The 25,229-nt window shown below is 40.4% G+C and overlaps 1 protein-coding gene across 1 annotated transcript in view; it reads left to right on the forward strand.

Moving 5' to 3' along the window:
* Window positions 1-25,229, forward strand: part of PTCH2 (patched 2) — a 59,526-nt gene that overhangs the window by 22,626 nt on the left and 11,671 nt on the right. Inside the window, exons 3-14 of the mRNA XM_015811299.1 lie at window positions 6,853-7,042; window positions 7,830-7,899; window positions 9,003-9,094; window positions 15,964-16,159; window positions 19,466-19,587; window positions 21,151-21,298; window positions 21,962-22,093; window positions 22,214-22,369; window positions 23,122-23,214; window positions 23,327-23,452; window positions 23,889-24,007; window positions 24,394-24,796. Coding sequence (XP_015666785.1) covers window positions 6,853-7,042; window positions 7,830-7,899; window positions 9,003-9,094; window positions 15,964-16,159; window positions 19,466-19,587; window positions 21,151-21,298; window positions 21,962-22,093; window positions 22,214-22,369; window positions 23,122-23,214; window positions 23,327-23,452; window positions 23,889-24,007; window positions 24,394-24,796 — 1,847 coding nt within the window. The remainder of the gene's footprint in view (window positions 1-6,852; window positions 7,043-7,829; window positions 7,900-9,002; window positions 9,095-15,963; window positions 16,160-19,465; window positions 19,588-21,150; window positions 21,299-21,961; window positions 22,094-22,213; window positions 22,370-23,121; window positions 23,215-23,326; window positions 23,453-23,888; window positions 24,008-24,393; window positions 24,797-25,229) is intronic.

Below are 25,229 nucleotides of genomic sequence, written 5' to 3' on the forward strand. Positions count from 1 at the left end.
ACGAGCTGCCCCCAGAGATCCGGGTGATTCCGGATCTCCCCTCCTTCCGCCGCGCCCTCAAGACATGGCTGTTTCAGCTGGCAGGACTGGCCTAGGGATATTTTAAATTGGATTTTAATCAACTTTTAAAATAAGAAAAAGGCCTATTTAAATATATCTTTTAATTTATTTTAAATTTTGTATATTTGTACCAATTGTTGTGTTTTTTTAACTGGCTGTAAGCCGCCCTGAGTCCACTAGGAGAAGGGCGGGATATAAATACAATAAACTTCAAACTTCAAACTTCAAACTTTTGTCAACAACAGTAATTGATCTCATCTGCAATTCAGTTATACAACTGTCCATTTCTCAGCTGGGTAAGATAGTTGGTTGGGTTGTCCCAGAATCTGTTAGAATGCTATTGTGAATGGCCACATAATAGTCCCATATAATGAATCACCGGGTGCCATGGCTTTGCAAGAATAAAATATAGTGTAGCATCTAACAATACTCTGTAGCAGGCAAGGTTTCAAAACAGATTCTTGCACTAGGTTTGTAATAGTAAATCTAGGTACAAATCCTGTGTGATGTACTGCACAGTTGGGATCCAGGATGTCTACGGTTTACAGGCATAATATTTGTGTCCCTGCCTCTCTTGGATGAAGAAACTAAATTTTTGAGAGGCTGTGGGAATAGGTTATGGTATCTTTCCTGTGTTTATGTGTGCAATGTATGAAAGAGGAATGAGAAATAATCCAATCAAATAGTCAGCAGAAATACAACTGAGGTTTGATCATGAAGGAAGAGGCTCTTTTGCATGAAAAAGGAGAGGGCTTCCTTTGTTAATTGGAATAACAAAGAATTTGCATAGGGCTTCTCATTAACATGCTCCACTGTTGCTACCTCATTGGATCCTAGAACCTCCTCTCTCAATTTTGCATCAAACAAAGCAGTTTTCCCAGTATAAGGGAGGTGAACAGGAGCAGATGTGGAAGGGGAGGGTGTACAATGACTGACAGTTCCTAGTTTAACTCCCTTTCTGTCAGAGAGGAGAGTGCCCCATATAAGCATACTTGGCAGCTTCTCTCAGTTTGCCTTGTCTTTTCATGCTGCTCCCTGGTTAATTAAGGTGTTGGAATTTGAAGCTTCCTCAATCCACTTTGAAGCTTCAGATTTTCCTGTTCCAAATTAAACTTAATTATAAGAATAGCCCCCCTCTCTTTCCTCTTCACACCACTTGCAGATGCTCTATATTTTCTACTACAAAGGGTATAATAAAGAAATAAATGCCTCTAGTGTCTCTTAAACCACCATTACTCGCCTAAGAGCAAAAACAAGGCTAACTCAGTTCAGGAGTTTTTCTACAGTGCAGATAATGAGAAGGGCAAAGTTAAGCCAGGTTTTTATGCCAAAGGGAGGGATTTGTGTGGATGCCAATCTCTCTCCATGCTTATTTTTGCCCTGGCCATTGTACAACATAAAACCATATCCGAGCAGTTGTTAATGAGATTCTATACTTAAAGCCCATCAGGATGGACTTTTTAAATTTTGGGATCCATCTTTTGCCTGTGGCTTTAAAATTTGGACTGAACATATTCTCCACCCTTCCTCAAATTCTGGTTTTGCATGTGTGGTTTTCCTCCTGGGTGGCCCAGTCAAGATCAGCATAGCGCAGCATGACTCCTGGTGTTTTGCCTCCCAAACAGCCTGGAATGGTTTGGATTCTGAGTCTGATGCTTCCCCTCCAGCTCAGAAGGATGTAGTGTGTCTGTCCCCTCCCTATGTTCCTTGGCATGGCATCCTCCCTTATTGGCATCCTAGGAGTTTCTTTGCGAAAGGGAGGGAGGGAGGGAGGGAGGGAGGGAGGGAGGGAGAGAGAGAGAGAGAGAGAGAGAGAGAGAGAGAGAGAGAGAGAGAGAGAGAGAGAGAGAGATATTTTTCTTAAAAAAAAATTCAGCTAATGCAAAATATTAGAATTATAGTTTATACTGAAAAGTCACAAAATAGTAGCTCTTCAGCAATGAGATTATCATAAAAACAAAGGCTATCTTTATTAGAAGATACATACCATAATCCTTGTTAAAGAATCCTCTAAACAGGTCAACAATAGCCCAAAGTAATTATTAAATTATAGTTTTTGTTAATGTCCTCATTAACAAATCTAAAAATGTTTTTAAAAAGTTATGCCAAAGATAAATGCCCTGATAATGAAATGCCCTGATAATCAAAAACCTTTGCTGTAAACGATATAGATATTTACGTTATCTTTATTTTAATTTAGCTAAATTATTGGTAGGTTGAGTAGCAACTTGATTATTACTAAGGACTTTTCTAGTGCAAGACTTTTGTTGTGACCATAGCTCTTCCACAAGGCTTATACTTGCATCATCATTTTTATTTTGATTTCTTTCACAATATGGTTTTCATATTGTAGCTAGTGAGGATGTGTAATATTTCTTTGTTACTGATCTTTCTGAATAAGCTAACTTTAATTAGAAAATTGCTTTGTCAGTGAAATTCTGTTAACAGCTTTTGTAGTATTTTAGCAATTGAAATGTGTCTACTATGTGTGTTGTGTAGGTTTTCTAGCAGACTAAGAAAACAGAGCATTAGATATGAAAGTGGAAGAATGTGATTCAGAATAGAATTCAGTCTTGGAAGTTCTTGACCTTTGCTTGTCTACATAAAATAAAATAGCAGTGGTGCCCTTACAATATGGTACACGTTGATCAAAAACATACTTGTTTTGTAGATTTAAATGGTTTGGGATTGGTTTAACAGTAGGACCGTTCTCCAAAAACATAGGAATTGTGTCATTTTTGTGGGGGTCCTTTGAACTGAAGGTCAGTCCCTTTAAAATAATAAAGTGAATTTACAAAAGGAATATAAAGTTGCTGGTACCCTAAAGTAACTGATTTTATAGCAAAGTGAAGAAATATAATTTTATAAGAAGTAGCTTAAAATAATATCTTCAACATGGGGATCCTGGGAAGAATATGAGGGAGATGCATTTTAATGAGGAGAGGGAACAGTTAGTTGAATAATCCTGAAAGGCTGCTTTACCTGTCCATTTTCATCTTTTACACCAAGCATCATGCAGCCACAGAGGATACATGCCTGTGCCAGGTGCACTCTCAGGTTGTCTAAGATGACAATAAGACCAGAGACTTGGGCATTTCTCAGCCTGAATTCACTGCGCTTCCAAAATATATTCTAAACTCATCTGTGATATTCATGAGTTTCTATGATAAATTGGCAAGATGTTTTATCAGATATCCCCCTCCCACTTCATTAAGTTGCGATGCAGCAAATCTTGACTCTGGTGGCGGGGTAAGGAGAGCAGTGTTGGTTCTAGTCTGAGTCATTATGTTTGTCTTGAGATGAAGTGCCTAGCTGTACATGTGTTACTTCATGGGATAAATCAACACTATTATGGGAGTATCTAGAAGAGGGCCAGCAATGTTGCTAATGGTAGGCAACAGGAATGGTATTGCTCTGTTTCCCAGTAAGCGATCCCCATTTAGTTATGAGTGGAGGCAGAGTCAAAGGGGAATGAGTTGCCCGAAGACACATAGCTGAAACCACCAGCTACAAATCTCGAGAAGAGATTTGTAAAAATATTTAAGACCCAGGGAACTGAACAGAGGATTGACTACAGAGAGAGCCATGAAGGTTACAACTTCTCAAGTCTTGGGCTATAACACATTGCCTTAACTAGCTGGAAAACTATACGGGATGCCATCACCCTTCTGGAATGTGTGGATTGGATTTTAGGAATATTAAGAATGGGAAAGAAAGCAGGAAGTTTCTGGAGGCAAGTCACTTCCACTTTCATATTTAAAAAAAATTCAACCCCCACCACTCTTCAAATCTGGTGGCAAAGTGGGATTGGCAGAACAATTTCAGACAGTTTGGGGGGGATGTTTTAAGTTTACAACTTGGAGTTGTTTATCTTCTGCTCTCACAGTTATTTCTGAGAGAGCAATGGTCCATCATTGAAAGCTGTCTATTTTTAAAGAGATAAAATATTGGAATGGCACAGTTTTGGGCACCTAGGCAGGGGTCAGAAATGGGCTGCCTGTACTAGCTTTTAGGCACCTTGACATAAGAATGTCTAAGAGACTACTTTTATGTGAATTTGATGGACAAGAAGAACAGTCACCTTGTAGGAGGTCACTATTAAAGTTTTCTACAGTTCCAAGGTACATTGTACCTCTCTTTCGCTCTTTGAAATCCATCCTGTTTCACTTTACAGCATAAAAACTCCCATTTCTTATACAATTTCTGTGAATTCTGAAACACTACAATGTACAATAGTCAATTTTCAATGTCACAAAATTAATGGCCACATTGTGTTTTGCATATGTAAGATTCCTTGCTACTCTACAACGTAAACCAGATTAGGAAATAGAGTCCATGAAACTCTTTATTTATATTGTCTATAGTAATGTAATTGTGCAAATCTAATTGTGCTTCCCCTCTTTCTTTTTTTAGATTTATGTGATTGGAGGGTGGGGTCTATCTGAGGTGTTTTTGTAATATTCCCCATAATTTAGACTCAAGCAATGTTTTTCTTTTTGTTGCGTTGATAATGGAACTCGATGGAATTCCCCATCAAGTTCGTCCTCTTTATTGTCCACTTGTCTTACCATACCTTTATGCTTTTATTTAAAACACAAACAGAAAACATAATAACCACTAAAGCTGAAATCTGTTGTGGGAGATCTATAAGGGCCAATTCCTAGGCCCAGCCCACAGAAATTGCTGCCTTGCATTATGCTTTTGTCCAATATTTTCTTTAGATGAAAGATCCTCCACAATGCAGGAAGACAATTTGGCAGGTGAATGTTAGTGGAAAAATAATTGGAAAGGAAGGGAGAGAGTTGATAACTGTTGAAACTACATTTGTCAAATTTAGAAATGTTAAAATGCTAGATGCATTTAGCATTATGCATATCTTAATTTGTGTATTTTAGGCAGTTTTAATTAATTACACAGTTAAAAGTAATCCCAATCCCTTAAAATGGATAGCTGGAAAACATTAGGACTGCAAGTTATTGAGTCTTCACAGATAAAAGCATTGCTGAGGCAACTCCATCATAATGTAAGTATCTGCTGTTCTTTGGCAGATGAAAAGGAGTGGGGTAGCCAACAGAAGGTCCCATTTCAGGGCAGAAGTGAATCAGAACCAGTTTTGGATCTGCTTGATCCAACTGTCTACATTCTTGCAGCCTCCTGCTGTGTAGCTGATATATTTAATTTTTTTCCCATCTATTGCTTTCAAAGAAGAATGGGAATTGAGCACATCTCTTACATTATATCTTTCAAGATTCAACAGAGCTAACATTTGTTTCTGTCTAGCTCCATTTATAGCACTTTTTAACGTTACCGCTTCAACTCCCCAAGTTCTCAAGGCATTTTGAAGTCATTTGTGCAGTGAGAGTTATTCCTGCTGACTTCAGAATGTTACAAACAGGCAAGGAACACCATGAATCTTTCCAGCTGGCCAACAGGCAAGTGTAAAGATTTTCAGTCAATCAGTAGCTCCATCTGAGCTACAGCAATTCCTGGACTAATGAGCATATCCTTACATTTTGCAAAAAGAAAAAAGGAAAAATAACTGTTTTCTCCTCATTTTCGGTACATGCTATGTGTTTGTCTGTTTTGGAAAGTACATAAATCTGTCTTGTTGACATTACACCAAAGCAACCTGACTATCAGATCAGATTTTCTTCATATACATTCTAATTAAAAGCTACAACCCAAGTCTTTTCCAAATGGGGCAACCATGGCTGTAAGTTGCAATGAACAGCCTTTGGGTTGGAGAGATGAGAGACAGCTTGCTTGAGCCTAAAGACTGAAAAATGCAATGTGGGAAAAAATTAGGAAAAACATTTTGCTTATCTGCAGGATTTGTTTTAAGAGAGATTATGGAATTGATTTAAACTGACCTGAAGTATTTCAGTTAGTTAGTTGATAAATTTTGCTTATGTAAAGAGGGGGAAACAACCAAGATAATTTTTTTTTATGAAAGTTGTAAAACTGCCTCGAAGTATTTAGATTTCATTGGTAAGACTGTGGAATCTACCGGACAATTCAGCAGGCTGAGATTAATGATCCTACTAATCAGCTAGGATATCCAATAAGAATGACATTGTGTGAATATGACCCTGTGGTATTGATGCTAGCTTGGTGCAGATACTCTCTGTGATGGCTCAAGTCTTTTACTACGATATATATTAGAATGTTGAATCTGCATTTTAAGTCTGAGCATGAGAAAAATGCATTACTGAACTATTCATCTTGAATCTGGAACAAATACAGGGAGTCCTCAATTTATTACCACAATCGGGACCACAATTTCCACTGCTAGGCAAGACAGTGAGTTGTGCCCAATTTTATAATATTTTTTGTCATGGTTGTTAAGTGAATCACTGGTTGTTAAGTAAATCATGTCATTAAACGAATCTAGCTTCCCCCATTGACTTTGCTTGTTATGTATGGTAGAATTTGGCTGGGAAGGTCGCAATGATGATCACGTGGCCCTAGGATGCTGCACCCATCGTAAATACATGCTGGTTGCCAAGCACCCAAATTTTAATCATATGACTGTGTCATAAGTACAAAGACCAGTCATAAGTCACTTTTTTCAAGGCTATTGTAACTTCAGAAGATCACAAACCAAATAGTTAATATGTTGAGGACTACTTTTAAAATTAAGTTAGTAGTACGTAAAACTTTAACCGAATTGCATTTGATATCAACATATTCCCAATTTTAATATCTTGACTGATGATAATGTAAAAGCTGATTTAACAGGGGCAGAGATAAGAGAAAGATATATTGGTTCCATTCTTTTCTCTCTCTCTCCAGAGGGCAGTCGTGTCAGCCAAGAGCTCCGATACACAAGAGAAAAACTTGGTGAAGAATCTCTCTACACATCCCAGATGCTAATACAAACTCCCAAACAGGAAGGAGAAAACATTCTAACTCCAGATGCCTTGGAAATGCATCTTGAAGCTGCTTTGGCTGCTAGTAAAGTCCAAGTCTTATTATTTGGAAAGTAAGTCTGAAATGGAGCAGCTGTATTACACTAATAATAAGAATTGTTCTGTTGGATTGTTTTCATTCATTCATTAGATTAGAAGCCCTTCTCCTCCGCAGTTGTATTTGCAGATCTCTGGTTTTCCATTGCAGGAAATCGGCAGTTTTATTGTTTGTTTGGGTAGTGCTCAGTAGCACCATCCCTTTCCTCTCAGCAATTCTGATGGAGGTGGTTGGTTTCCTCCTGCTAATTTTGGGCAGGTTCAAAAAAAGCCATGAAATTTTCCTCCTTTTTCCAGAATTCTGCTAGATGTAGAATCAACTGTTTATTGCTGCCGATTAGCTGATTTGCTAATTAATTTACCAACGAGACAGTCAGAATGATCATCCCTCCTTACTCAGCAGCAAATCAATTGGCGGATGGCAATAATTGCAGATTTCCATCTGCTAATGGCAACTGGGAAAGTAGTTGGGCTTTTCTATGGCTCTTTGAACTGCATTTTCTATAGTAATGGAGCCACAAGCAATCTTGATCTGCAGAATTACCCGCTATTGGATTAAACCAAGATTTAGTTAATTCAATATTCTGTTGTAGTCACTTACTAACTACATGCTGCCACAAAAATCATAAATAGGGCATACAAATCATGGTCTTCTGTCCAACATCTGATGTTCAGAAATGTATTGTCTTGAAATATATTGAAGTCTCATTTAAATATCTTCATATAAATCTTGTATTAGCTAGGACAATTCTCTCCCAGAACTCCTGTTTTCCTGATGTTCACTGTCTTTGCTCTTACTCTTAGATCATGGGATCTCAACAAAATATGCTACAAATCAGGCGTCCCAATAATTGAAAATGGAATGATTGCACGGGTGAGTATATAAGGGAATCACTAGAACTCTGCAAGCAAAACACATCCATGAACATTTTTACCCACCTCCAAAGGCCAACTATTTTCAGTTGCACAAACATGTCCTCCTAAGGATCTAAAGCAGTGTTTCTCAACCTGGGCAACTTGAAGATGGTGGATTTCAACTCCCAGCATTCACCTGGCATGGGCTGGCTAGGGAATGCTGGGAGTTGAAGTCCACTCATTTTCAAGTTGAGAAACACTGATCTATAGCATATATCTATGCAACTGCCAGGCAAAACAAAAACAAACACCCGTTTGTCCCAACATTGTGTAGTAGCTATAGAAAGGAGGTGAAACATGTGGGAAAGTTCTCTTTGTCGAATACTGTAATTTCCTGGAGGATTACTGGTTTTACTGGAGAATGGAGTAGATGCTAGAGGTGATCTTTGCGGTTGCTATGGGAATAGGTGGAATCTTTTTTAAATGCCATCACAAAAGAGCAGCTTTCCAAGTCATCTTTTTGGATTCGGAAATTGTTTTTTTAATACGCTGGATTTTTTATTCTAATAATATTCACTTATTTCTATTCAAGATGTCGGCTACTTGTGAATTTTTATCTCCATTCCATTCTGTGGAGTAGGAAAATATATTTTGTCCTTCTTTGTTTTCAGCAGTGCCTGATCTTTGCGAGTAAGGATTTTATATTACTTAGGCTTGGATTGTAAGAAACTGCAGTGTTTGACCCTTTGTACAAGGTCACTAAATTGCTGTCATATTAGTCAGGATGCTATCCTTAAAGTGAAGACTTCCCATGACTTGACTAGCCAACACTAGGACTTGGCATTCAATATCTTACAGAGTAAGATGTTATTTAGATTGTAGATTTTGTATTTAAGATGGTACTCCTTGGTTCCCAGGGCAAATTTCTATTCCAAAAAAACAATGTAAGTTTTTAGATTTTAGTAATAGTAGAGAAAGAATTGCAGAATAAGTAATCAGGTAGGCAGTAAAATGAAAAAAATGTTAATAAATTAAAATAGAGGAAAGAATCCCCATAGACATGAGAATTGGGTTCATGAATTTATATTTATGTGTCATGATTATTATTCTTTTTATTACCAGATGATTGAGAAGCTCTTCCCTTGTGTTATTGTGACTCCACTGGATTGTTTCTGGGATGGTGCCAAACTACAAGGCGGATCTGCTTATTTACCGTAAGTGTCTGCTTTTTTTTGCTATATCATTCTGTCTCTCCGTCCTGCAGCCATATGACGGGACCCTAATTATGAGAAAGGTACAGTTCATTAAGCAGTGACTATTATGACTAGAGTTTTTTCTGCCCTTACCTTGCATAACTCCAATGAAAAGATGTAATTTGATTAGCCACCATTGCTTTGTTTTTTCATAGGATAATAATTGTGCAAAGCAATAACACTTGCCCTCTAATTCACATTTCCCATTTATCCCATTAAATGTTTCTATATAATATTCACCAAAAGTATTTTCCTTCAAAAAATCCCTCAGCTAATGAGAGCACTGTGATGCTCTTCCATAAACTAGCTGGGTTCTGCAACAAACTTAATTTGGTTACTTAATTGATTTTTTCTGCATTTCTTCAATATATTGAATAGAATGAAACCAAATTGATAGGCTTTGTACCACATGCTAAGTATGAACCCAACTCGTTGATCTTAACTGACAAGGTTAAGAGGTTTGGGAAAACCCAGTTTCTGTAAATGTGGAGAAAGAAAGGGCTGTTGCTGATATTATTCATAATATTATGAAATATTTCCCGTAAACACTCAAAGCACTTAGCTAACATAATCACAATAACGATGATAACCAACTTATATGGTCAGAGTTTCACAGAGGAAACTGCCACACAACCTACTTCTAGTGACATTGTCATTGTGAAGATTAGTGAGGGTGCTGGCTATCAGCATACTGCTTTTCTGTTCTACCCACTTCCCTTAGTCTCCTCCCTTTATTGCTATTTCCCTTTTCTAAACAGTGAGCTGCTACTGTCTGTACTTTAATATTAAAGAATATATTATTGAAAGTTAATTAGGAAATGGAGACTTCCCTGGTGGTTTGTGGATGGTAGAGATTTAAATATAGGATTTCCAGTTCTTAGTTTACTGTATTACAGGATTCTGTTTGCTAAGTAATGTCCAATAAGGATGGATAGCATTACTGATTTGAGATCACTGATTAAAAAAGGGAAGGATTCATTGAATATTTGTGATAAGGAATGGCCATAGGCTACAATATGGAGGCTAAGGAGTTCTAGCTCAAACACCATAAAGAGGGCATTGCAAAGATTTACTCTTAAATTGTGTACTGTTCAGGCACAACATTCAAACTCAATTATCCTGGACACCTGAGGGGAAAGGTTGGATTAATTTGGGCAGACTGTAGAACAGAGTCTAGCTGATGATATGGGAAAGGGGACCTTTTTAAAATGTTCCTTTGAAAACATTTTGTCCTTTACTGATTTCCTGTACAGATAACCATAGGATCCTTGTCTGCTAATAGTTTTCTTCCCTGACAACTTTAGATAAGGCTCACTTTGCATCTGGTGCCTTCAAGATATTTACCTCCATGACAGAATGTATTCAACATCATTGCTTATATAAGGAAGCAGTGGGCATTCTGAGTGATCTCAGGGCAGATATATCAGGAATTAAGCTTTTCACAGTATCCCCTCTCTTGAAGAATGGATGTGACACCAAGGCATAGGCAGAAATGTTTTGTAATATTGATTTGGATAGGGAAAGAGCTCTCTTCTACCCTGATAGTGTTACTGTTTACCTTCTTTTTGTATGAAACAAAACATGAAAAGGAAATATAGCTTGCCCTTTTCACCTGCTTTCAATGTAAGAGGATAGCAATCTATGGGCGAGAGCATAGAAATATAACGTCCTCCAGCCGGCCCCAGATTTTGGGCTCATGTCTACAGCCCCAAGGCCCGCTCCTTGTCCTCTTTCCAAATCAAAGGGGGCTGGGGGTACCACTTGTTGTCATCAGTCCCCTCCTCAAATTTTCTGGGCCCAGTTGCTTTGTTTTATTGCTTCTGCTGCCTTGTAATTATGTTTCTATTAAGGTGTACAAAATGGGAGATGAAGGGGGGGGGGAGGGAGTGAAGTTGTGGAGACCAGCCCTCTGCAGGGGAGGGGGAGGGAGGGCCAGGGACAATTACCGGCATTCTTTCTGTTTACAAGTGTGTTTGTCTGTTAGGGGCCCTGGAGACTGATGCTTTGTCAGTAAATGGCAACACCACATATTCTCATGCTAATGATACTTTGAAAGCTCCAAGTTGCCCAACAAATGGAATAGTAGCTTTATTCAGTCTGCTGCTGAGTGGAAGAGGACAGTGAGTAAAGGAGGGGAAAACAGATTCCTAAAACAAAAACATTAAAAGAGGGCGGGATTACAGCATCCAACTGCCAGAAGGGTTATGGGGACGTGCAATGCTTTCCCCTTGAACTCAGTAGCAGCACAAATCCAAGGCAAGCAGTACAGGATCTAATTTCATTGCATTGGATGTAGATGACATGGTTACTGGCTCTTTGGGGTCAATACGAGGAGATTTATTCTTCACCCCTAGGAATGTAGCGGGATTTCTTTCAAGCTGCCAAAACCACGCTTGAGATTTTGAGGAACCACCTGATTAACCCTTTTTTTAAAAAAGTAGATTATCATAAGTATTACACATCTTGTACGACAAGGACAATTGACCAGGTTGTTTAGTTCTTTTCAGACACTACAGTGGATAGGACTAAATGCAAAGCCTTGGCTCCCTTGTTTTTGCACTTGTCTTTTGGTTTCTGAGTTTACCTTTCCTATCTTATATCCTACTTCTTACTCTTTAAATATTTCACACACACACACACACACAAACACACACACACACACACACACAAAGTTTTTCTTCTGAATGTCTGAAATGGGGGAGCTTTTGCTCCAGCTTCCGCTTCAGTTCAGTTGAGGGTCTCTCTCTCTCTGTCTTCTCCCCTCCTTTTAACGCAAAGGGAGTGAAAATTCGGAGAACAAAAGGCAGCAATCTATGGAAAAACAAAAGGGCTGGACTTGGCTCAGTGAAGCAAGAAACAGGAGATAAAAGAAGCTCTCTTTAGGAGCAGGAGCTGGGCTGTTTGGAATGTGGGAATCAAGCAAGGAGGAAACTTCTCGGGATCTGAGATTTCATGAATGATTGGAGAGTGGTCCTGCCAAAACCATGACAAGATTTACTCTGCCTGAGTTTTCATCGTTTTCCCATCTTTGAGCTTAGTATTTATCCATTACCATAAAAAAAAATAATTCAAGACGTTCTTCGTTATTCTTGTTGGAGATCTCAGAAAAAAACCCCCAATTGATTTTATTAATAATTTATTAATAATCGATATTTTATTAATATTATTGTCACCTTTTCTTTTGATTCTCGAAGTTAAATTATATAGTTCCATAATAGCCTTAGGCAAGGAAAACACTAAGGAATTCACTACAGGTTCAGGGAGAGAAAATCACTTTTTTAGAAGGCTCTGAAGACAGATTATGTTTGATCTGAACAAACTGACAGAAGGGAGAAGAACTGACTTTTTCCCCCGCAGAAGTTGTCTAGCAGACCAGACGATCTGGCCGGGAGAATCTGCATCATCAGCCTTCCCTGACCTGGAGTCTTTCTGATACGCCACACTGATTAAGCACTCTGAAAACTGCAGTCACAATTCATCTGGCAGACACCACATTGTGGAAGGTTAACCTACAGGAAGCTGCCAGCTTTGCATGAGAAAGAAGCGAGCTCTTAACATCTTTCAGCTGGGCAGCTATTAAATAGGAACATATTTTGCTATTACAGTGCCAAAATGTTAAAACATGTACAGGTAGTCTTCGACTCGCAGCAGTTCATTTAGTGACCGTTCAAGTTACAACAGCACGGGAAAAAAGGGAATTATGACCATTTTCCACACTGACTAATAATAATAATAATAATAGTAGTAGTAGTAGTAGTAGTAGTAGTAGTAGTAGTAGTAGTAATAAAGTTGGAAGGGACCTTGGAGGTCATCTAGTCCAACCCCCTGCTCAGGCAGGGAACCCTACACCATTTCGGACAAATGGCTGTCCAGTCTCTTCTTAAAAACTTCCAGTGTTGGAGCAGTCACTGCTTCTGGAGGCAGGTTGTTCCACTGGTTAATTGTTCTAACTGTCAGGAAGTTTCTCCTTAGTTCTAGGTTGCTTCTCTCCTTGCTTAGTTTCCACCCATTGCTTCTTGTCCTGCCTTCAGGCGCCTTGGAAAATAGCTTGACTCCCTCTTCTTTGTGGCAGCTCCTGAGATATTGGAACACTGCTATCATGTCCCCCTCATCCTTCTCTTCATTAAACTAGGCATACCCAATTCCATCAGCCTTTCCTTATATGCTTTAGCCTCCAGTCCCCTAATCATCTTTGTTGCTCTTCTCTGTACTCTCTCTAGAGTCTCAACATCTTTTTTACATTGTGGTGACCAAAACTGGATGCAGTATTCCAAGTGTGGCCTTACCAAGGCATTGTAAAGTGGTATTAACACTTCACGTGATCTTGATTCTATCCCTCTGTTAATGCAGCCTAGCACTGTGTTGGCCTTTTTGTCAGCTGCAGCACACTGCTGGCTCATATTTAGGTGATTGTCCACTAGGACTCCGAGGTCTCTCTCACAGTTACTACTATTGAGCAAGGTATCCCCTATACTATACCTGTACATTTGGTTTTTCTTGCCTAAATGTAGAATCTTGCTTTTTTCACCATTGAATTTCATTTTGTTAGATAGTGCCCAGTTACAGCATTGCCATGGTCGCGTGATCAAAATTCAGATGCTTGGCGACTCATTCACATTTATGACGGTCGCAATGTCCCGGGGTCATGTGATCACCTTTTGCAACCTTCTGACAAGCCACGTCAATGGGGAAGCCAGATTCACTTAACAACCATATTAGTAAATGAACAACTGCAGTGATTCTCTTGACAGCTGTGGCAAGGAAAATCGTAAAATGGGGCAAAACTCAGTTAAAAACTGTCTTGCTTAGCAACAGAATTTTTGGGCTCAGTTGTGGTCGTAAGTTGAAGATTACCTGTTTATGCTTTTATATATACAAATATACATAGGTGTGTGTGTGTACATGTATAAGTATATGTATGTATGTATGTATGTATGTTATATTGCAAGATTTCAGAATCTTGCAAGTCTGAAAATACAATTCTCCCCTCCCTTTTACCCCCCCCCCCAAGAAATTAGAGAGAGTGTTCTGAGATACTTGTCCCATGCACTAGCCAGCTGCAGACTATGCTACCTCTTATCTGATCTGACTGTTCCCCGGGCAGCATTTCTGGGCCCAGTCTGCCAAAGTCATCCCCACATACTATTACACTATGACAGACCCAGAAACTCAATAGCTACTTGTTTCCAAGCGTCAGGACTACTTCTGGAAAAGAGATGTATGAATAATTTTTATTCTTTAAAAAAAGACGATCAAGTTCATAACAAAAGGGATGTTGTTGCTGTACCGCCTCTCATTGCTTTTCGGTAGACTTAGCTGTGGCCCCATAGCAGATATAGGACAGGAGTGGATAAAGGCGTTAGTGATGGGTGGGGTACTGTTTAGATGTGGTGGGACTTCAACTCTCTTTTTCTACCCAATATTTATTATTTGGTAAATTCCAAAAGCTGTAATCCCAATACCATTTGAGGACACCAGTTTTTGGAAGGTTCCACTAGAATAATCAGTACATCAGCAGAATTGTGTAGATAATATCTTCCATCTTGGCCTAGACAAAATCAGGGGCCCATTCAGATCACACACCCTCAGTATTTGTTTGAATTCTGATGTAGAAGGGAACAAGCAGTTCTGTTTATGTTTGCTAGTACCCTCAGTAGTGGTCACTGCTAAAAAAATTTGAATAATTATGCTGGGTGTATAAGAGGCCAATGTATGGTTATCCATATCTTACTGCAGTTTCGATATAGATACATCAGATGAACGTATACAACATTTCTGCTATGCAGAATTCTTCTCTTTCCTCTCCATTCCTGTTGAAAATTTCTCTTTTTTTCCTTTCAAATAAGCGTAATTTGTTCATGTTCTTGTGCATAACTGCATTTACTGGTCCTACCAGGGAGGCACTGTCCAATTACTTCAGAACTGTCCCTCTAAACCACATGCCAAAGGAAAGCAGCATGCCTGATCCTGTTAACGTATGGGGACAAAGGGAACGAAGGCCTGTTCAAACCCTGCACAAATCCCTCCTATCCCTAAATAAGTCTTTTGCAGCCAGTCAGGGCAATTATGTTCTCCTCTACAGCTTCCTCTTAGCTGAACTCTCTTAGGAATAATAGCTGGCCTACTGGACTGCCGCTGCTGCTGTTCTTGCAAAGAAAATACAAATAAAAAAACTCCAATAATTGAATTTTAAAATGCCTTTTCCCCCCCTTTATGACAAAGGATTAAAAATGTTCCTTAAAATCCAACCATGCAATGAAGATCAGCAATTTTGGAGCAAAATCAATAGCAACTCTCTTAAGGCAGTTAGTGGCAAAGAGCTACTTAAAGTTCAACCCTGTAACATTTTTATGACTGTTTCACAGCAAGAAAAAGGATAAATAAAAGGAATGCAATAAAATTTGCAGTACAGTGTTGTAGTGTGGAATGCTGAATGACTCCACTCAGTTTTTAGTCCCATTCCCAGTTCTGGGTATTTTTTTTAATCCTAACAGTTAATTAGTATTCCATGTCCTCATCACACGCATCTTCAGTGCACATTTATTGTTTTTCTATTTTTCAAAACTCTTTTTTTCAGTTCTAAAAACTCTCAGATTCCCAAAGTGGAATTCTCTCTCACATGAGCAGGAGAAATGATTCATTACTGTACCTTTAAGTACGTCTTTTGGGATGTCCAGATCCAGATAGAGTGAATGTGGCTTTTTGAGGGTTGGAGAGATTTAAAAAGTGGGCATGAGTATAAGAGGTATCACCGCTTTAAGCGTGATAGATATGTAGGGCCAGCTGATGCTTTTTGAATTCTATTAATCTACAGCATTTTGTCTCTACAGAGGCCGGCGGGATATTCAGTGGACCAATTTAGATCCTATTCAACTGATGGAGGAACTGGGTCAATTTGCCTCACTGGAAGGATTCAAGGAGATGCTGGATAAGGCAGAGGTTAGCCAGGCCTATATGGAGCGACCTTGTCTCGATCCTTTTGATCCCGAGTGTCCTCCTAGTGCTCCCAACAGCCAAAGCCAGAAGGTGAGTTTCCCCCAGTTTTTGGTGTATTTAGGAGAATAAGAGCCAACCTAATGTTTTTTTCGAAGTTTAAGTTTAAAGTAATTTGCTGAAGGAGGAGAGGGAGTTGGGCTGTGGGAGAGGGTTATTTAATCCATTAAAGGAGAATATTTGTAGCTCGGGGTTGAAAGGAGATGCTCTCTGAGCTTGGTTGTTTTCTTGTAGTCATTTCATTACCCAAACTAGGAAACATCATCGGGGCTAATAAGGAGTGGGGTTTGCTCTCAATGTTATATTCTAGTGCAGGGGTAGGCAACTTTGGCTCTGTGCTGGCTCAGGAATTCTGGGAGTTGAAGTCCACGAGTCATAAAAGAGCCAAGGTTGCCTACCCCTGTTCTAGTGCTTGCCCTGTCAGTGTTGGTGGAAGCTGGTCTTGGAAGCTCTTTTGTTGGGCTGTTTACTGTTAGCTTGTATAGCAATTCCTTGAATGGGGCATTGCTTACTTCTTGATTGTTGGTCTATGTCAGTGGTGGCGAACCTATGGCACGTGTGCCAGAGGCGGCACTCGGAGCCCTCTCTGTGGGCACACGCGCCGTCTCCCTAGCCCCGCCTCCTCCTGCAACCCCATTCTCATCAGCAGCCCCCCTGGAGGAGAGTCGCCCCTGGGCACAGCCTGCACGGAGCAGTGTAGCCAAGGACATAGCTGGAAGCAGGGACAAGACTCCACCCTTGTGCCCCATAGCATGCAGATGATGCTGCGGGGTATGGGCGGAGGGCATAGCTGCCATGGCGCTGCAGGGCTGCCTGGGCGATCTGCGGTGGGCCATGGAGGTGGTGCGTGGCCCTGTGGGTGGACGGGGCAGGGAGTGGGTGGGGGCGGAGCAGGCAGGGCGGGAGGTGGAGCGGGGGTGGGGGGCGGGTTTTAGGCACTCGGTGTCTAAAAGGTTCGCCATCACTGGTCTATGTAATTCATTTTCCTATGTTGTTTCCCCCAGTCTAAATTGAATTTCTTTATGAGAAGCTGCTGTTCAGAGTATCGATAGTCACTGGGGGGTGGGTGGAAATCTGTTTTAATAGTGACATTTATATTCAACCAGGGTAAATATCCCTGTATTTTGACAATATATAAAGATAATTTTTGAGCATTTATCAAATACTGATTTTTATTCTCTCTGTTTCTCCAATTTCACTGATAATTTTTATTATGAATTTTTAAGTTGTTTTGGTTTGATTTGTAGTATTTTTCTTATCATTTTCTGAAGTTTAGTGTTGCATATCAAGTCCAAGACTATGCCAACCCCATTCAATACCAATCCAGAATTGTATCAAATTGGGCTAGATAAGCCATTGCTTTAATGCGCAATAATCAGCTTCTATTATCTCTTTTTAAATCTGACTCTCCCATAGTCCTAATATTTTTATACATGCTGCTAATCTTGGAGAGTCATTGCCATTATTTTTATTGCTATTTCAGCAAATACTTTACTGTTCCAAGTAATATTTTGCTTATTTTCCATTATGACTGGATCTGACAAGATACAGCAAGATATTAACAATGCTGAATTTCTATAATTATCCAGTTAGTATTTAAAAAAAAAATAAAATAAAATAAAGGGGAGACCCTTATAATATTACAGACCATTCTCAAAAAGAATATAGAATACTTTGTGGGAGGGATGCAAAAATTGCCATCAGTGCAAAGACTTTAGAAATTTAGGCTCCTATAAATTAGGAGCAAGAAGTTGAAAATTGGCCTTCTTTTGATAAATAAAGGAAAAATGAATAAGAATAGTCAAGTGCTTAAAATAAATTATCCAAATAAAAGACTTGGGGTTTTTTTTCCTGTCATTCATAGCTATTTGCTACAAGATAACTGCAAGTACACATTAAGTTGTATGTGTGAAAATGAGAGAGATTGGCTTTAAGGAGAGATGATTCTCTTGGTTGAGCGGAGGAGACAATCAAGTAGATGAACTTACAAACATCATTATCATATATATGTTTGTATGAAACCGTATGGTAGTTTCTTGAAGGCCAGAGGCATGTTTTCCAGGCTATGAGTGGCTCAATAGGCTCAACTAACTGTGGGGTCCCCCATTTCATTAGCTTTGCCCTTCTTATTCAGGGTATGGGGAGGCCAAATAAAAGAAACGGGATGCATGGCCCTGTGCCAATGAGGCTCCGGCTGGACTGATAGCGCTGATTCAGGCAGACGTAGTGCAAGGGCTGACCAGCAGGTGGTCATGGCTGGAATGTATCCCAGAACAGATGGCAGCATGGCAGCTTTTGGAAAACAGAGGAGGAGGGAGCAGCAGCCTGTGAACACTGACATACACACAGACTGGGAGTCCTGTGACGGAGGACCGGCTCAGCGAGTGGGAGGGTGGGATTGCAGCCATAATTCCACATTTCCTGGCTTGAAAGCCAGACTGTTATCATTATGGCTATCCAGTTTCTCTTTTTTCCACCACAGAAAAAGGAAAGATATGCCTTTAGGTCTGAAAGAAATACCCAGTGTGCCGGCGGTCAAGCATCTGTGGCTGGGTGTGTGTGTGCACAAACACAGACAGAAAGAGGGTTTTTATATTTAGAAAGATTTCTGACCAAATACAATCAGCGTGTGTTTGCTCATTTTTCACAGTCATAGAAAATCAGAAAGATTCTGTAGAGTTTCCTGACATGATCACTAGAATTTTTTATATGTCTTTCTTTTGATAGATATGATCCAATGCTGATTGGATTTGTTTGTCTAGTTAGATGCTCTGTTGTTTTCATAACTGATGTATGAAAAACCTGCAAGCAGATGGAATAGATAGCGATAGATTAAGGTATGAACAGTGTGGATTTAGAAGGTCTTTTTGGCAAACAAGTTCAGAATTCCACTCATCAAAAAGGCTCATGGAATGATATTGGAACAGATAGCCCTAGACTTTTGGCCTAATTTGCCTTGTTAAGTAAACTGATTAGCCTAAATTCTTATTAGGAAATAAATTAGTACTTAATATATATATAAAACTACAATGTTTTTGCTTTCTCATAAGCCCAATTTGATATTTTTTCTTTAGGTTTTGCTGCCTCTCATAATTTCTTGGTTTATTTTGGATCTGACATTATCCAAAAAGCAACATTTACTCTTCTTTGCCATGGTAACCAGTTTGTGGACATTTGCAGTAAATAATCAGTCTTGAGCAAAACAAGGGTTCCTTGGGGATTCAATGGTTGTAATTTAAGAGCTAGAACGGGGTATAGAGGGGTTATCGCTTACTATGGAAAACTCTTTGGTACCGGTAGCATACTCACTTTACGCTCTCTTCTTTTTGTGCCTGCCAGAAACCACACATCCCTTCTGAACTCACAGGTGGCTGCCATGGCTTCTCCCGGAAATACATGCACTGGCAAGAGGAACTCATCTTGGGGGGCACAGTAAAGGATCCTCAAGGCAAACTGCAAAAGTAAGTTGGATTGTGAGCCCCTCTGTATGTTAGGGAAAGGTTTTTGTCTTGGAATAAATGTGACAACTAAGAAATTCTGCCTGCAGATCAGGTGGCTTCCCTTTGCACAGAAGAAAAGTAAAGATGAGGGCCAGTGTCGTGTAGTACATTTGTTTTTCAATGCAAAAAGAAGGAAATGAGTGGACTTCACTCTTTCTCCTCTACACTTTGGAACGGTGCTATGTTGGCCCCTGAGGCAGCATGTAACCTGATGCTTCTGAGGCTTCAATTCCTGTGAGTGATGGGTCCGTGTCTATGGCCTGACCCCAGGAACAACTGGCAAGCATTTCTCAGCCATGGGATTTATGTTGATCCCTGAAACCTGGGCTGGTGTTATCCCTTCCTTCCTGAAGCTACTGCTCACTCCAACCCCTTCCACTTAACGTGGATGCTATCTTAAAACTAAAACACCTGTTTTTAGTACTCTGAACATCAGATTCTAGAAGGAGCTCAAATATAGGCCCATTTGAGCTTCTCAACAAAATCTGACCTTCAAAATTGTTCCCTGTACCAAGAACAAATTTGGTCCTCTTCTGATCTCTTTGTCATCCTTTGTACAGTGCTGGATCCATAGCCATTTATTGGCCAGATTACTGCTACTTAAGTATAGTACAGCGGTTCTCAACCGATGGGTCGCGACCCCATTTGGGGTCGATCAACCATTTCACAGGGGTCGCCAAGCAAGGCTGTCTGCCATTTTTTCCCCCTTTTCCAGTGGGTGCCTTACCTCCCTTGAGCTGGGCCAGCTGGTGGTCGGCCTGCTCCGTCTCTGCCGCTTGCCAGCTACGCCTCGGCCGGTGCAGGGGGCAGAACCACGCATGTGCGGCGCTCCCGGGCAGGGAAAGTCCTCAACTTATGACCAGTTGGGTAGTCCTCAACTTATGACTGGTTTAGTCCTCGGCTTACGACCGGTTTAGTCCTTGACTTACGACCGGTTTAGTCCTCGACTTACGACCGGTTGGGGTCGCGGCATTAAAAAGGTTGAGAACCATTGGTATAGTAGGACATATTCTACATCCTGGTGCGATCAGGATCATCACTGAATGTTCTTGTACATTATGCATGCTAGAAAGAAGTTATTGTGGATGCCTCTGTCCCTGAACTCTTTCATGTCTGGCAAGGCAAAGGGCTGCAGATACGGTAAATGGTTAAAGATAAAGATTGCTGATGAGAAGAGAAATAGCCATTTTCATTTTAAAAATAAATGCAACAAACCAATCAGGAAATTAAAAAAAACATGACCACATCTTTCCTTTTCAAAGATTCAGATGCAAGTACAAGATATTCTAGAAAGTAAACCTTCTAACAGCGTCTCTTTCAGTACGTGAAAGCTTGTGTTTTTGAATGGGTTGAACAAACCCATGGTGAACAATCTGAGCAATCATCTCCACAGGCACAAATTATAGGCCTACAGTATTTGCCATCATAGGCCATTTGGAAAGGCTGTTGGTTTTTCTGCAGAATGCTTTGGCTGCAGAGTTTGGGCAGAAGAACGAGTCACTAAGCCAGCTTCTCTTTCTCCAGAGCTGAAGCCCTGCAAAGCATGTTCCTGCTGATGAGCCCACGACAACTTTATGAGCACTACCGGGATGACTATGAGATACATGATATCAGCTGGAGTGAGGAGAAGGCTGCTGATGTGCTGGAAGCTTGGCAGCGGGAGTTTGTTGAGGTGAGGTGCCAATAGGGTTATTTTTGGCAGTGGCACTGATGTGCTGCCCGACATGGGCTGCCTGATGCAAGGATGGAATGAGAGTTTAAAAGCTGCATGCAGAATGAGGCACAAATATGTGTCAGTGAGGGGGGGATTACATATCATGCAAAGCTATGTTCAATATATGCTTATAAATATAAATCTGACTGCTTGTGCAGAATCACATGCTAAACAGAGTTCTTTCTTTAACAAGAAAAAAAGACCAATTATTGCCCAAGCTAAGATTGAAATATGTGATATGTGTGGCAGCATACAGACTCATCTGTGTCTAAAAATCTCTTTGATATCTTATGACCTAGTGATAGAAAAGGCTTAGCCAAATAAGGACTGTACAGAATGTATCAGAAAGAGATTTACTTGATTTGGATTCTAGGGTGGACATAATAGACATGCCAAGCGAGAGGATGATTGCGGGAGAATTTCCCCCCCCCCCTGGAAATGTTTCAGTTTTTGTGCAAGACAATTAGTTAATTGAGCAATAGTTTGTTTGTGAGCATATGTGTGGTAGGAGTGTGGTAGGCGTATCTGTGAGAAAGATTGTTTTATTATATGAACGTCAGCAAAATATTTTCTTAGATATTTTTTTTTTTGCACTGTCTTACAAATTTTGTCTCTTTCTAGGTGGCCCAGGAATCTCTGCCTTCAAATTATTCTCAGACTATTCATGCCTTCTCTACCACCACACTCAGTGATATCATGAAGTCCTTTTCAGATGTGAGTGCCATCCGTGTGGCTGGTGGTTATCTGCTAATGGTGCGTAGTAGCTTCTTCCCATCTTTCCCTCCCTATTTATTTCACTATAAATCATGGTCAGTTAATACTTTCCCCATTCGTACTCTTACCCTTACAATCTCCGTTTTCATCTCCTTGCAGCTAGCGTATGCTTGCGTCACCCTGCTGCGCTGGGACTGCTCCAAGTCGCAGGGTGCTGTGGGCCTGGCTGGGGTTCTCCTAGTTGCACTTTCAGTAGCAGCAGGACTTGGACTTTGCTCCTTACTTGGACTTTCATTCAATGCAGCCACCACTCAGGTATGCGAACCCATTTGGGAGATCTAGATTTCCTGATTTTTTTTTTAAAAAAAATATCTCCCTCCTTTCTTTTCTTCCTATTCTGCAATATTAGTCATTCAGCCTGTTAAGATTTTTAAACATTAAGCATTGAGTTGGATTTAACCCATTATTCTAGCATGGCATTGTGAATAAGTTGAATCGTACAGAGTATTTCAAACTTGTGGTTACTCTTGGGGTTCCAAAATTATCCCCATACTGCTTTCAGCTCTCAAAAGCCTGTAGCCTAGGGATCTTCAAACTTGGCCCTTTTATGACTTGTGGACTTCAACTCCCAGAATTCCTCAACCAGGCACGCATGCCTGGCTGAGGAATTCTGGGAGTTGAAGTCCACAAGTCATAAAAGGGCCAAGTTTGAAGACCCCTACTGTAGCCTTTTAGCTACTGTTTTCACACTCAGAGGTAGCTGAGGAAACGTAGAGCAGTCTTAGATTGCTAGGGCTAAGCCTTGTTGTTCCTTTGTATTTAAGGTCAGATCTTTTACACCCTATTTAGAACTAAGCCTAAGAAACCTCTGTTCTAATTTTCAAGAAAATATTAGCATCTTTTAATGCCTAAGTCTAAAAGCTCAACTAAGCATTTACCATGATTCCCAATGTCTACTTCCAGCCATTCTCTTTCCTGCATAGACTAAGACCTATGTCTAATTTTGCAAAACTTGGATAGGTTCTGATCATGTTCCTTTTGTTATGCTTCCATCCTGACCTGTATAGGTGCTGCCCTTCCTGGCGCTTGGCATTGGCGTGGATGACATGTTCTTGCTAGCACATGCCTTCACGGAGACTAGTCAGCATGTTCCTGTCAAGGTGAGTATATCTGCCTAGGTTTTGGGATCCTGTGAACTGTCAGTTGTACCCTCAGCCCTTATTGTCTATCCATTCTAAATTTGTGTTGCTCATTTTCACATTTCTTACCCAGGAACGGACTGGTGAATGCCTACGGCGTAGTGGCACCAGTGTGGCACTCACATCTGTCAATAACATGATTGCCTTCTTCATGGCTGCCCTTGTGCCTATCCCAGCACTGCGTGCCTTCTCTCTACAGGTAAGCTCCTCTGCTAACAGCTTTCATACAATATGCTTATAGAAACATAGTTGGAAAGGACCTTAAAAGTTACCTACAGGTGAAATCCCCTGCTGCTTTTCTCTGCTTTTATGTAAGAACCAAATCATATGAGTGGAACTACAGTGGAGAGTAGAATATCGCCTTCCATTTCATAGAGTGCCCTTCAGATTGCCTATTTGTGGAAAAAAAAACTCTTACGCAGAAGAACAAATGAGATGCATAAAGTCATGTGCAATTGTCCCTTAGCATCTCTGGCCTCTTCTAGTAAGCTGAACGATCCATTCACTTAAAGGGAACTAGTGGTAGAAGAATAAATTCTCATATTTATAAAAGATTCCATGATTCAAGATCTTTGAATCTTCAGCGAGAGCTTTGCTTTTTTTTTAAAAAAAAAAATCTGCTTGTTTTATTGCAGGCTGCAGTAGTGGTTGTTTTTAACTTTGCCATGGTGCTGTTCATTTTTCCTGCCATTCTGAGTCTGGATCTTCACAGGCGTGAAAACAAGAGGCTTGATATTCTTTGCTGCTTTTACAGGTATTGTCTTAGGAGTGGGGTGAAAAGACAGGTATCTTTCCGAGGCCTCTAACACTTTTCCTGCAAACTGGGCTTCTACTGTAAGAGAGGAGGATAATTTGAAAAAGCACTTATATACAGCAAAAAAAAAATAAAAATCAAATTCGGGTCTAAGAAAAATGTCAAAGCCACCAAAAGCTAGATATTACCGTAGTTTTATCATTCAAAAAGTATCTCTTAAAAACAGAGGTTTAAAAATTGACACACAGGATCTAAAAATATTGGGAGAGTTCTGCCCTTCCTCTTCATTCCAGAGTCTGAAAACTATGTCTGCTCATAACTAGGAAATGTATCTTGTGTACCTGCCTTTTCTGTAACACTTTTCAACGACTTTCTTCCACCCACAGCCTCTGTTCTGCCCGTGTCATCCAGATCCAACCGCAAGAATACGCTGATGTGAATGACAACCACACTGCTCCGACTTATCCCCATGGTCATCCAGCCCTGACAGCCAGCACACATATCACTACCACTGTACAGGCCTTTACTCAGTGTGACTCCTCTGGGAGACATGTAGTCACTATTTTACCACCCACACAGCATGTGTTTACCACTCCCTCCACTCTCCTTCCTGCCAATCCTCTGGGCTCACAAATCTTCACCCCTGCCAGTTCCACTCGAGATCTTCTGGCACAGCTAGATGAAAGCAAAGGAGCCCAAGAATGTGTACCCTTGCCGTTTTCTCGGTGGAATCTTTCCAGCTTTGCTCGTGACAAATATGCGCCCATCCTGCTGCAGAGCCAAACTAAGGTAGGCCGCCCAGAGTCATTCTCAAGGGGACGGAGTCGCAGGGGGGGGAGGGGCATCTTGATCTGTGTAGGGAAAAAAGACTGTATCGTCCTAGACACAATTTGCAATTCAAGGAGTAAAGCCAGTTGGAAGCTAAATTTCCCTGACTACCTCAACCAACTGGAAATGAGAATTGTGTTCCTTTACAAACAATGTATTCACTGTGTGCTTCTAACAAACTTTGAGTTGGTCGTGCCTTGCCACGTCAGCCCACAAGAGGGAAATATTTATCACAGCAGATATGGATCCTTTGTACATTTAGTCAGTTCGGAATGAGAACTGAGTAAATTAAGATAAAATGGCTAGGTCTGAAGGGCAACTCACCCCTTCAGGCATGAGGATCTCCCACTAGGGGATTAAGTATAACCAGCCTGCAGGCTCTTCTAGCAGCCTT

This window comes from Protobothrops mucrosquamatus, unplaced genomic scaffold (genome assembly GCF_001527695.2).
Source record: "Protobothrops mucrosquamatus isolate PMUCROS unplaced genomic scaffold, P.Mucros_1.0 scaffold39, whole genome shotgun sequence".
NCBI classification, from domain to species: domain Eukaryota; kingdom Metazoa; phylum Chordata; class Lepidosauria; order Squamata; family Viperidae; genus Protobothrops; species Protobothrops mucrosquamatus.